Genomic DNA, 13,436 nt, shown 5'->3' on the forward strand with positions numbered 1-13,436 from the left:
ACTGAAATCTAAGGGTCCAAAAAAACCTAAATAATGAGAAAATCGCCTTTAAAGTTGTTCAAATGAAGTTCTTAGCAATGCATATTACCAATCAAAAATTAAGATTTGATATGTTTACAGTAGGAAATTTACAAAATATGTTCATGGAACATGACCTTTATTTAATATCCTAATGATTTTGGCATAAAAGAACCCATACAATGTATTGTTGGCTATTGCTACAAATAAACCCGTGCTACCTAAGACTTTCGTGGTCCAGGATTACAAATGTGAAAGAATAAAAATTAATTAATAAATACTATTCAGCTTCTTGCAAAAACCAGTCGTTTCGTGTCTTAGGACATCAATGTATTGTCACGAGCAGCAGGGTGTAATTTGGATTCGTCTGTGCATGTTTTTTTTTTTACTTTCAAAGGTTTGGTGCCCATTCACTGCCATTATATGACTAACAGACTGCAATGGGTTGAGTTAAAAATCTTCGTTTGTGTTCTACTGAAGAAACAAAATCAGCTTCATCTTGGATGCCCTGGGGGTAAGCAGATAAACATCACATTTTCTTTTTTGGGTGAACTATCCTTTTAACTAATGATAACAAATCATTTAAAAATGTATTAGTGAATGTTGAAATTAACAATCTAACAATGACCTGACCTGAGTTCATGGTTGGAACTCAAAGGGTTAATGTGGACTATACAATACACAAATGGACTCTTTTATATTTTGTTTTATATAAATCAAAATGGTCAAGCTTAAAGATGGTCATCTTTAAATATCTAAGGCACTAAAATTGCATAAATACACTGCCTCTCAAAAGTTTGGGATTAGTAAGATTTTTAATGCTTTTTAAACTTTTCTGTTCATCAAACCTGCGTAAAAATACAGGGGAAAAAAATAATATTGTGAAATGGTAATGAAATTAAATAATGGTTTTCTATTTTAATATAACTTAAAATATAATTTATACTTGTGATGCAAGCATTACTCCACTATTCAGTGTCACATGATCCTTTAGAAATCATTCAAAAATGTTGGAAACAGTTGTACTGCTTAATATTTTATTTTGGAACCTGTGATACTTTTTTCAGGATTATTTGATAAATAAAATGTTAAAAACAACAGCATTTATTTAAAACAGAAAACTTTTGTAACAATAAACACTTCATTTAAAGTTTGAGGTCAGTTTTTTCTTTCTTTCTCTCTTTGAAAGAAATTAATATTTTTATTCAGCAAGGATGTGTTAAATTGATAAAAAATATTTGTAAAGACTTATATTGTTAGAAAAGATTTCTATTTTGAATAAATGCTGTTCTTTTTAACTTTTTATTCATTAAAGAACCCTAAAAAAGGATCACCGTTTCCAAAAAAAAAAAAAAAAAAAAGGCAGCACAGCTGTTTCCAACATTGATAATTAAAAGAATAAATCATTATATTAGAATGATTTCTGAAGGATCATTTGATACTGAAGACTGATGAAAATTCAGCTTTGCTATATATACTATATTTTGAAGTATATTAAAAAAACTGCTTTAGTTGCATTAATATGTCATAATATTACTTCTTTCTGTATTTTTGATCAAATAAATGGAACTTTAATGATCATAAGAGACTTTTACATATTAAAAATCTTACTGAGCAGCGAAACATTGTATGTATACTCTCCCATCTTTTTGCTTCTATTTTAGAACACGTGATTAACCAAAATAACTAAATATGTATAACAGTGATTATAAAAAATGAGCTACAGTAAAATCAGATGTGATTTTTTTTGATTGGCTATTCTGTCTCTGCGTGAACTTATCAGTCACTCAGTTAGCTATAAATGCATTAGAGCGAACAGTCTGGATATGAACTGGTGCAAACAGACTAAACCAATCGCGATAATAAACATTTTCAAGAGTTGTGTGTGTTTTGTTCACATTGTTTTAACCGCTTGAGGTGCTGCTAATGTTTCGTCTCAGTCCTAACAGCAAACATCCTGCCATTATTTCCCTACCAATGCAGCATCTAGTTAACAAATAAATTAATTTATAATGATATGGAAACATGTAGTGTACTATATACTCACCGTTTCGTCGTCGACATTTTTAAATCGTTATATGAAGTGTAAGTTTAGTGCAGCCTCATGTCAAAACAAACAGTAAGAGACGACAGTGTTTCCGCCTCTAGAGGCCGCTCTCGTATCTTAGCTGCGTCTACTGGGCATGCGCACATCAATATTGCATACTTTTCGTCACGCTGAATAAAAACAATAGGTTTTAGTTTAAGGTTGGGGTAGGTGTACACGTTAATAAAACACAATCTAATAGGTAGCCAATACAATTTATTAATTTAATTTATTTTATTAATTTATTATTATCGGTGCGTCCGCCATCTTGGATCAGTGCGTTTCAAGATTCCACAATATTGCACAGCCTCTGGTTGTAAAAAGCGAAATTTAAATTCCCGAATAAACTTTCACAGGTAAGAATGTGTTGGTTTGTGTTTCTAATATGTATGAACTCAATATTACTAGTTTTTAATCTATAGTACCTTTTAGCTAACGTCTTCGTCTTATATTCTGTTAGCTTACCAAAATCATCTGCTTATATCTATTGCAGAAATACAGTCAAATCCAAAATTATTCAGACACCAAATATATTTGTTCGATATTTTTTTACTAGTGGGTGCAGAACACTATAGTTCATTTACAGTGTTGGGGAAGTTTCCTTTAAAAGTAATGCATTATAATACTGAGTTACTCCCTAAAAAAGTAACTAATTACGTTACTTAGTTACTTTTTATGGAAAGTACTGCGTTACATTACTTTTGCGTTACTTTTTTAAAATCTGGGCAGGGCTTGTTTGTTTTTAATATAAAATTTTTTTGTAAAATGTAAAAGCCTTTTTACACCAAAAGCCTCAGGCTTAGAGAAAAGTAAAGTCACATCTGTACAGTAGACCACAGAAGAGTAATTTTTGCTAATTAGTATGGATGAATTGGATCAACGAAGGTCGTTAGCAAATACATTGGTTAATAAAATGGGATTAAATACATAAAGGATATTTGTATTGTTTAACATATTTAATTATTGCAGGTTTGCGTTGAATTTCACTGTTTTTATTCATTTTGAGGAATGCTGTATCTGTTTTTTTACTGAGTAAGCGTTACTTTACTAGTTACTTGGAAAAAGTAATATTATTACGTAACTGTTCATTAATATACGTGAGGATAGCTAAATAAACTGTGACATATTATACCAAAAAAAGGCTTCACACAGTGGACCAGCAGTAAGATTGATTAAAATTTGGGACCAAAAATTTGATTAGACACTTTGACCTGACCATGATTTGTTACATACCTTACTATCAAAGATATCTCACATTATCAAGATGAATTTGTTTCGACACAGTTTAACTCTTGGGTTACTGTGATATATTATTACAATTTTCGAAACTATAGCAAATAAACAGTTATTGATGTGAGAAATGTTGGTGTCTGAATACATTTTGGTTTGATTGTAGATATTCATTCATAGCTCACATTGCAAATTTAAAATGGAATTTAAAGGAGAAGTTCACTTTCAGAATAAAAAATTCCTGACAATTTACTCACCCCCATGTCATCCAAGATGTTTATGTCTTTCTTCAGTCGAAAATAAATTATGTTTTTGATTAAAACATTCCATTTTTCTCCATATAGTGGACTTCAATGGTGGCCAATGGTTTGAAGGTCCAAATTGTAGTTTCAATGCAGCTTTAAAGTGTTTTACACGACCCCAGTCGAGGAATAAGGTTCTTATCTTGCGAAACTATTGTTTGATCATATTTATTTTTAACCACAAATGCTCAGCTAGCAAGTAAAAGTTCTTACAGTATAATTCACGTGTCTTTTTGCTGTCAGATCTTTACTGATTTTAATCAGGTAAACATTAGAATAACTTTAGTAATATTTCAAGACGAACACTTACTGGACTGAAGCAGCTTCGCTTTACTTGATTATCCAGACTTTTTTTTTTTTTTTGTAGAAAAATCAGTGAGTGTTCAATCTGATTATCAGGATCTTTTGAGCAACATTTGTTTCCAGAAGCTTTATTTCCCATGTTCCTTAGTGGAGGAATGATCTTCCCAAGCCTCCAGAACATCTCAGATCTTTGAGGATTTTTTTTGTACTCTGAATCATAATCGGATTGCATTGCATTAAATTATTTGATCATAAATATCATCTTATTAAGACATAAATCAGCATGAGTCTCTGAATAAAACTGAGCTGATTTTTCCTCCATATTCTCACTGCATCAGACTATATGAGCCATAAAAGCCTGATGGATCAAATGTTTATAGATAGATAGATTGATTGATGTCGGTTGCATTGAATGTTTTAGTCTCAAAAAAATCCTTTGTGGAAACAAAAAGCATTTTTATATATGAAAAGACTGTCTGAAAAATCACTGAATGGACAAATACGTGAGCCGTGCTGTGCGTATCAAACCTCACACGGTCTGGCAGTCGTGTCTTTTTTGTTGTCTGGCCAAAAATTTCCAATGCCAAACATGTAAATAAATGCATACAATTACACTTTGTGTTTCTGAATAGACTCCACGATGTTATTTGAGGTAAGATTTTTGGATAATATCCCAGTGTGTAAACAACATAATTTGAATAGTAATTATGGCTCCAAATTTGACTTTCATTGAAACCAGTACCGCTCCCTATAATTATCAACCAATTAGGCAGCTTTTGACTAGCGAGGTGATGTTTGCTGATTGTAATATGCATTTAAATTGTAATATATATATGTATATATTACCTTGGCAAACATCTGCTTTATGATTCGATGTTAAACGGGGACACGTCGCTGTGGGTCTGCGGAGTCTGTGGGGCCAGATTGAAGAAGCAGAAACCAGGGAACAGGAACCACCAGGTGAAATTCATTGAACAAGGTTTACATAACTCAGCACACACTTGGCAGATCAGAGACCTGCGTGAGGTTCCTATTAATCTGAATTGGAACGGCACACAAAGTGCCGTAAATTTTCTTTTATGATGCCAGGAGGATTTGCAGCTACAATGAAACGTTTCTACGCTGCCATATTTACAACAGGAACATTCAGAGTACTAAAGGAAGCCAACATGTTTACTTTGGGTGAGAGAAGGTATTCCCTGCTCCATTGCAAGTTATTACTATACCTAGAAAACTTCAGGGCATCCCAGGACACGTCCCAATCTCTCTCTTCTAACAGAAGGACGTTAAAAACTGTCGTCAAAATACTCAGGTTTCACCCATGTGCTGTAATTCTGAATGACATCGAACTGGACGGATTCCAACATAATTCTACCAATCTTTCCCTTCGGCCCCCTTGATCGGTCTACTGAGCACTTGGCAGCTAAAAAACACTTTTGATATTTTTCTATTCTGCCACTCCCTGCCTTTAAGGTCACGGGTTTGCTTTCCACCGCCTGCGGCAGGCGTCTTTTGAAGCCCACCCTGAAAAACTATAAGGAAACCATCTGTTAGAGGAAGTCCCAAATGGTCAAAGCTCATATCCAAACAGTTCTTCATCTTCTAGCTCCCCCCGTATCTCAGCATGGCCCTGCGTCTGGACTGGAATGATCCGAGGGGCCCCGTCCATGCTGGAGGCAAATATCTACAACGCTATAGGATTGTATGCAATAGTGATGTTATTCATTTCACACAACATGAAGCTTTAAGGCAAAACTTCACAGGCACATGCATTGTTTTTTCATGCACTGGTCAGTTTTGAAATGTTGGGCTGTTTGGCTTATCCTAGTGTTTGTTTGATTAGACTTTATCTATTTGCCTCTGTAGATTTCAATTGCAATCTTTATACACGTTATCTGAAAAAGGTTGTTTCTCCACTTCAGCAGCACTTACATGCACCGAAATTTAGAGTTTTATTCCTGTCTATATTCTGAAGGTTTTTATTGAAGGGTTTCTTCATATATAATTTACTTGATATTTAGTTCCTGAGAACATAATGAAAATGTATTTTTTTCTGACTGTAGATAGTATTTCCAAATTTATGAAGTGATAAATATAGAAATCCCTTTTGTGAAAAACTTTAACTCTAATATGTCAACAAAAAAACAACAAAAAAAAAAAAAAACTTTTTTTTGGAAAATTAGTTTCAAAAAAAGGTTATAGATAATGAAAAGTTTGTTTCTCCACTTCAGCAGCTTACATTTACCAAAATTTACAGTTTTATTCCTATCTATATTATAAAAGTTTTTACTGAAGGGTTTGTTCATATATCATTCACTTCATATATGTGACCCTGGACCACAAAACCAGTCTTAAGTCGCTGGGGTATATTTGTAGCAATAGCCAAAAAAACATTGTATGGGTCAAAATTATTGATTTTTCTTTTATGTCAAAAATCATTAGGAAATTAAGTAAAGATCATGTTACATTAAGATTTTTTGTAAAATTCCTACTGTAAACCTATCAAAATGTAATTTTTTATTAGTAATATGCATTGTTAAGAACTTAATTTGGACAACTTTAAAGGTGATTTTCTCAGTATTTTGATTTTTTTGCACCCTCAGATTCCAGATTTTCAAATAGATGTATCTCGGCCAAATATTGTCCTATCCTATCAAACCATACATCAATAGAAAGCTTATTTATTGAGCTTTCATATGATGTATATATCTCAGTTTTGTAAAAATTTAACCTTATGACTGGTTTTGTGGTCCAGGGTCACATATAGTTAATATTTAATTCCTGAGAACATAATGAAAATGATTTTTTTTCTGACTGTTGACAATATTTTCTGATTTATGGAGTGATAAAAAGAGAAATCCCAAATCCCCTCAGTAAAAACCTTTAACTCTAATTTGTCAAAAAAAAAAAATTAAATTTTTTTTTGTTGAACCTGGCTTTATCCTATGTTCCTATTAATCTCCTGAAAGTTTATGAAAATTAGCCCATGTTTAATTAGATAATGCATTATTTTGCATATTTAAACATAACTTTTTAGGAAAAACTTGTAATAAAGCATATAAAAAAGTAGTATAAAAAAACCCTTACCTATGTTTGAACCAGGAGGTTAAATGCAAATGGCTGAACACTGTTTTGTGAAAGCAGATTTCCTTTCAAACATTTGGCTAAGAAAATGTAATCATAATCATAATGCATAATCAGTGTTATGCACTTGAAAATGTAGAATTAGACAAAGTTTCAGATGTTTATTTTTGTCACTTTATGATGCAAATCACGACAGACATGGAACTAGAAAGATAATAAAAAAGACAACTGAAGAAATACATAAGTGCTTGTAAGAAATTAGCATTTTGGTTCATCAAAACAAAATTCAAAATAAATAGCTTAAAATTAAATGCAGTCCGTGCTAAATCATATACACTCAGTTCTATACACAAGTGAGCCTTAAAGACAGATTATTTCTCCTACTGAAATTGATCTTATATTCAAAATTATACAACTTATCTAAGTGCATTAAGCAAGTCTAACTCTATAATACAACAGTCATTTAATTACTAGGAGCAACAACAAATCTGCAATGAAAGTTCAACCAAGCAGAAAGAAAAAAAACATTAATTTATCAAAATCATCAGATGACACAGGCTCCATTTGAGGGATTTTAGAGAGAGCAGATGGGTTTGATTTATATGTCTACAAATGTTCTTTAACTTTAAACTGTAAGGGCAACTCTTATAAACACCTTCCAAGTAGATGTGAGCATTTCTATACAAGCTGTAGAAACATATCTAACCTTGTCAAAGCAAACAGTCCAGGTACAAAAGCTGTACATAAAAGACCGATTCTTAGAACAACGATTTAATCGTTACTTTAGGTGACGTCAGACATCTTGAAAAAGTCCTACTGGATGAATTCTTTCAAAATGTCACAGGTGTTTTTACTGATGACCTCGCGGAGTTTACGAACGCGTCTGACGCTGGAAAGGGCGATGAAGCTGTCAGGCTGTAGGATGGCCATGCCGTTGTGTACGTCCCCCATGATGATGATCTGACCGTCAGAGGTGGTGATGTTCGGACACGGACAAGCCCAGTCCATGTTCTGCAATGTCACTTCCAAGGGTTCATTCCCGAAGAACTTCAGCCCCATTTTCTCATCCTTCAGTATCTCCTCCACGGTGATCAGAGCTTGACCCGAGTCTTGGTCCTCGGTTAGCTCCGTCATACGTCCCAGAATCACAAAATCGCTTTTGCAGAAGCTGGTCACCATCTTGTGCCGTGGCTTGCACGGCTTGCACCGATGGTTCCTCGGGAATGGGCAGGTGTCCTCGCATGCTTCTTTGGTTTTGAAGTTGTTCTCATTACCTTTGCAGCCGCCGTATACGAAGGGTTGGCACCGGCGCTGGGAGCCGCTGTAGGCCCAGCGAGGTTCATATGCCTTGCAAGGTCCCTGATAGATAGCAAGGTTACAAGGAACGGTGAGTTCGTCCCGACAGGACGACATGCAGGTCTCGTAAGTCTCAAAGTGGTTGCGGTTTTTGCTGCAGTTGCCGTAGGTAAAGGTGTAGCAGTTGTTTCTCTGGGGGTCGTAAAACCAACTCAGCTTTTCCTCCCCACAATCTTCACTCTCAGGCACCTTAAAGCACTCCTCTGCTGGGAAACGTTCAGAGTTCGACTTGTTGACTGGCTCTTGCTTAACTACGGAGAGTGGAAACTGCGCTTGGACGGAGCCACCTGCATTTGTGGCCGTGCAAGTATAGATACCGGCGTCTTGCAGTTGGGCGTTGTAGACAACCAGCTGGCCGATGTTGGTAACCACAACATTCCCATGCACATGGTTGGGTTTCATGATCACGTTTCCTTCCTGCTTCTCCCAGGTGATCTCTGGCTTCGGCCTGCCAGCAACTTCACAAAGGAAGCTGGCCGTGTCGCCGACTAACACGGACTGCTGCAAAGGGTTGTTCACCATGACGGGAGCATGCACGTCTACAGGAGTGGTACGTTGCAGAGTGGTTGTGGGCAGTATGGTGGTGCCTGCCGGGAGAGGACTAGTGTTGGGCCAGGTGAGGTGGAAGCGGCATGTGACCACCGATAAGGAGATGCCTTTGGAGCACGCTTCTGCATCCATGTAGCACTTATTGTAGTAGGTCATCCCATCCGAGGCGCAGGTGAAGTGGGGCTCCCTCTCGCAGCGGTCGCGGCACTTGCACACGGGCTGGCCATCCCAGATGTCACACTCGGAGCCCTGTTGAGTGCACATGAACTTGTCGCAGGACGCTTCCTTTGGCATCCCCATGGGCCCTTTCTTGCCTGTTGAGTCGATGTAGCGGGCCGCCACACAGCTGCGATTACCGCAAACGTTGGCACAGCATTTTTCAAACGATTCACATTCCTAAGAAAGCAAAGAGTGAATGCATCATTTGGCATGATATTGCAGTTGTATTCTCTTGATAATCATAATTACATGAATGAAAAGAAGTAAACATTACAGAACACAGTCGTGGCCAAAATTTTTGAGAATTACATAAATATTGGAAATTGGAAAAGTTGCTGCTTAAGTTTTTATAATAGCAATTTGCTTATACTTCAGAATGTTATGAAGAGTGATCAGATGAATTGCATAGTCCTTCTTTGCCATTGAAAATTAACTTAATCCCAAAAAAACTTTCCACTGCATTTCATTGCTGTCATTAAAGGACCTGCTGAGATCATTTCAGTAATGGTCTTGTTAACTCAGGTGAGAATGTTGATGAGCACAAGGCTGGAGATCATTATGTCAGGCTGATTGGGTTAGAATGGCAGACTTGACATGTTAAAAGGAGGGTGATGCTTGAAATCATTGTTCTTCCATTGTTAACCATGGTGACCTGCAAAGAAACGCGTGCAGCCATCATTGCGTTGCATAAAAATGGCTTTACAGGCAAGGATATTGTGGCTACTAAGATTGCGCCCAAATCAACTATTTATAGGATCATCAAGAACTTCAAGGAAAGAGGTTCAATTCTTGTTAAGAAGGCTTCAGGGCGTCCAAGAAAGTCCAGCAAGCGCCAGGATGGTCTCCTAAAGAGGATTCAGCTGCGGGATCGGAGTGCCACCAGTGCAGAGCTTGCTCAGGAATGGCAGCAGGCAGGTGTGAGCGCATCTGTACGCAAAGTGAGGCCAAGACTTTTGGAAGATGGCCTGGTGTCAAGAAGGGCAGCAAAGAAGCCACTTCTCTCCAAAAAAAACATCAGGGACAGATTGATCTTCTGCAAAAAGTATGGCGAATGGACTGCTGAGGACTGGGGCAAAGTCATATTCTCCGATGAAGCCTCTTTCCGATTGTTTGGGACATCTGGAAAAAGGCTTGTCCGGAGAAGAAAAGGTGAGCGCTACCATCAGTCCTGTGTCATGCCAACAGTAAAGCATCCTGAGACCATTCATGTGTGGGGTTGCTTCTCATCCAAGGGAGTGGGCTCACTCACAATTTTGCCCAAAAACACAGCCATGAATAAAGAATGGTACCAAAACACCCTCCAACAGCAACTTCTTCCAACAATCCAACAACAGTTTGGTGAAGAACAATGCATTTTCCAGCACGATGGAGCACCGTGCCATAAGGCAAAAGTGATAACTAAGTGGCTCGGAGACCAAAACGTTGAAATTTTGGGTCCATGGCCTGGAAACTCCCCAGATCTTAATCCCATTGAGAACTTGTGGTCAATCCTCAAGAGGCGGGTGGACAAACAAAAACCCACTAATTCTGACAAACTCCAAAAAGTGATTATGAAAGAATGGGTTGCTATCAGTCAGGATTTATCCCAGAAGTTGATTGAGAGCATGCCCAGTCGAATTGCAGAGGTCCTGAAAAAGAAGGGCCAACACTGCAAATACTGACTCTTTGCATAAATGTCATGTAATTGTCGATAAAAGCCTTTGAAACGTATGAATTGCTTGCAATTATATTTCAGTACATCACAGAAACAACTGAAACAAAGATCTAAAAGCAGTTTAGCAGCAAACTTTGTGAAAACTAATATTTGTGTCATTCTCAAAACTTTTGGCCGCATCTGTACATATAAGTCATTTGTGACCCTGGACCACAAAACCAGTCTTTAGTAGCACAGGTATATTTATAGCATTGTATGGGTCAAAATTATAGATTTTCTTTTATGCCAAAAATCATTAGGATATTAAGTAAAGATCATGTTCCATTAAGATATTTTGTAAGTTCTTACCGTAAATATATCAATAATTAATTTTTGATTAGTAATATGCATTGCAAAGGACTGCATTTGGACAACTTTAAAGGTGATTTTCTCAATATTAAGATTTTTTGCATGCTCAGATACCAGATTTTCAGTTGTATCTCGACCAAATTGTCCTATTTTAACAAACCATTCATCAATGGAAAGCTTATTTATTTCCGCTTTATTCATGTATAAATAAAAAAATTTACCCGTTTGACTGGTTTTGTGGTCTAGGGTCACATATAAAATTGACATGTATAGATAAAAGTGTGTATATATATATATATATATATATATATAAATATATATATATAATATTGATATATAAATGAAATGGATAAGCATATATAAGCATATGTACAGTGCTGTTCAAAAGTTTGTGAGATTTTAATGTTTTTTTTTAATATGTTTCTTATGCTCATCAAGGCTGCATTTATTTGATCAAAAATACAGGACAAAACAGTAACATTGTGAAATATTATTGCATTTATTGCAATTGTGTTTTTTTTTTTTTTTAATATACTTTAAAATAGTATTTATTCCTGTGATGCAAAGCTGAATTTTTCAGCATGATTACTCCAGTCAGTGTCACATGATTCTTCAGAAATCATTCTAATATTCTGATTTATAATCACAGTTAAAAACAGTTGTGCTGCTTAATTTTTTTTATTTTTTTTATAGAAATGCAAAGACTTCTATTGTTAGAAAATATTTCTATTTTGAATAAATGCTGTTCTTTTTAACTTTTTATTCATCAAAAAATCAAAGAAAAAAGTAACATGTGTTCCAATAAAATATAAGCAGCACAACAGTTTCAACACTGATAATATATCAGCATATTTCTGATTTCTGAAGGATTGTATAACACTGAAGACTGGAGTAAAGGTTGATGAACATTCAGGGCTGCGTCAAATAAATAAATAATATTTCATATTATTTTTTCAAATTTTAAAGTAGAAAACCAGTATTAGGAATTGCAATAATATTTCACAATATTACAGTTTTTTTTCTGTATTTTTGATCAAATAAATACAGCCTTAATGAGCATAAGAAACTTTATTTAAAAAAAAAATAAAAATCTTACTGATCTCAAGCTTTTGAACAGCAGTGTACAGTATATATATAGACATATGCATGCAAGATAGATAGATAGATAGAGAGATAGATAGATAGATAGATAGATAGATATATTGCATGCATGCATAAATACATATATATGTATATATATGTATGTGTTTTTAATATTGTATATATACATATATACAAACTGTATGTATATATACATTAAATGGTCGCATACATATACATCAATTGCAGTCAAAATGATTACTGATTTGAATGGAATGAAAAGGCAAACCTGATCAGATTCACATTCTCGCATACAGGTGCTCATTGCATCAACCCACAAGTTTGGGTTCATGTCGTTTGGACAGATCCCTGCGTGGGAATACGCAACTCTTTGCAAAGTCATGCCTTTCACGCATTGCCTGTCCACAAATAGCAGCAAAAAGTGTCCCGAGACGAACCAGATCCAGCGAGGAAACAGCATCCACCACATGTTGGAGGGCAGAAATGAGGACTTATTTTGAGGAGTTACTAACCTAATTTTATTGAAACAGCTGAGCCAGAATCGTGCGCCTCGAGCTTCCAAGCAGCAGGAAACAAGGAAAAAATTCTCTCCCAGTGATTCAGAATACTGTGAGTGCAGAGTGAGTTTAGATCTCTGTATTTATACTCTTTAATAGTTTTGACTTCTTGAGCAACAAAGGCTATTCTCCTAACCACAAAACTCGCCTTACGCGCTATGACAGTAATGAATTACTCTGTAGTTCTAGAGAAAGGATTAAAAACATCTGGTCCAGATTTGGGTTGGTACTGGGACACCTGCCTCTCTTTCAAAGCGCTCTAGGCTGCTGCTTTAACCCTTTATCCTCGTGATGCGCGCTTGGGAAGCGCGCGCGTGGGAATTGCGCGTACGCGATCCCTTTTAAAACCACGTAAGAATCCAAAAGCAAGAGCTGGTTTTCAAATATCAGTGTTTAAGTACAGTAATACATAGCAGCTTAAACAATTACAGATAATATCTTCATCATGCTTGAGCAATACAAAGGCTTCTCAGGACAAAACTAGCCTGCTATATGTGCGAAGTAAGAAAGCAAGATGTCACAGCTGAATTATTAGCCTATTTCTTTGTGATCTTGTTGATGGACAATAAATGACAGAATCAACAGGTACTGTATATAAGCATCCGTCATAATCCACTTAAATCATACAA

At 35.8% G+C, this 13,436-nt stretch overlaps 1 protein-coding gene across 1 annotated transcript; it reads right to left on the reverse strand.

The window, feature by feature from the left end:
- Nucleotides 1-7,169: 7,169 nt before the first annotated feature.
- Nucleotides 7,170-13,006, reverse strand: wfikkn2b (WAP, follistatin/kazal, immunoglobulin, kunitz and netrin domain containing 2b). The gene is made up of 2 exons (XM_073828591.1): nucleotides 12,519-13,006; nucleotides 7,170-9,324 (listed from the first exon to the last, which is right to left on the reverse strand). The coding sequence occupies exons 1-2, from the start codon at nucleotides 12,717-12,719 to the stop codon at nucleotides 7,837-7,839; spliced, it is 1,689 nt and encodes a 562-aa protein (XP_073684692.1). The 5' UTR covers nucleotides 12,720-13,006; the 3' UTR covers nucleotides 7,170-7,836.
- Between the last annotated feature and the right edge of the window lie 430 nt (nucleotides 13,007-13,436).

Source organism: Garra rufa, chromosome 22 (genome assembly GCF_049309525.1).
Source record: "Garra rufa chromosome 22, GarRuf1.0, whole genome shotgun sequence".
NCBI lineage: Eukaryota > Metazoa > Chordata > Actinopteri > Cypriniformes > Cyprinidae > Garra > Garra rufa.

What these genes read in the sequence shown, in the direction of transcription:
- wfikkn2b (XM_073828591.1), bottom strand. Translation starts at nt 12,719, where the DNA reads ATGTGGTGGATGCTGTTTCCTCGCTGGATCTGGTTCGTCTCGGGACAC. An exon ending in GAGAATGTGAATCTGATCAG is followed by an intron (nt 9,325 to 12,518) that starts GTTTGCCTTTTC and finishes TTGCTTTCTTAG; the next exon opens with GAATGTGAATCGTTTGAAAA.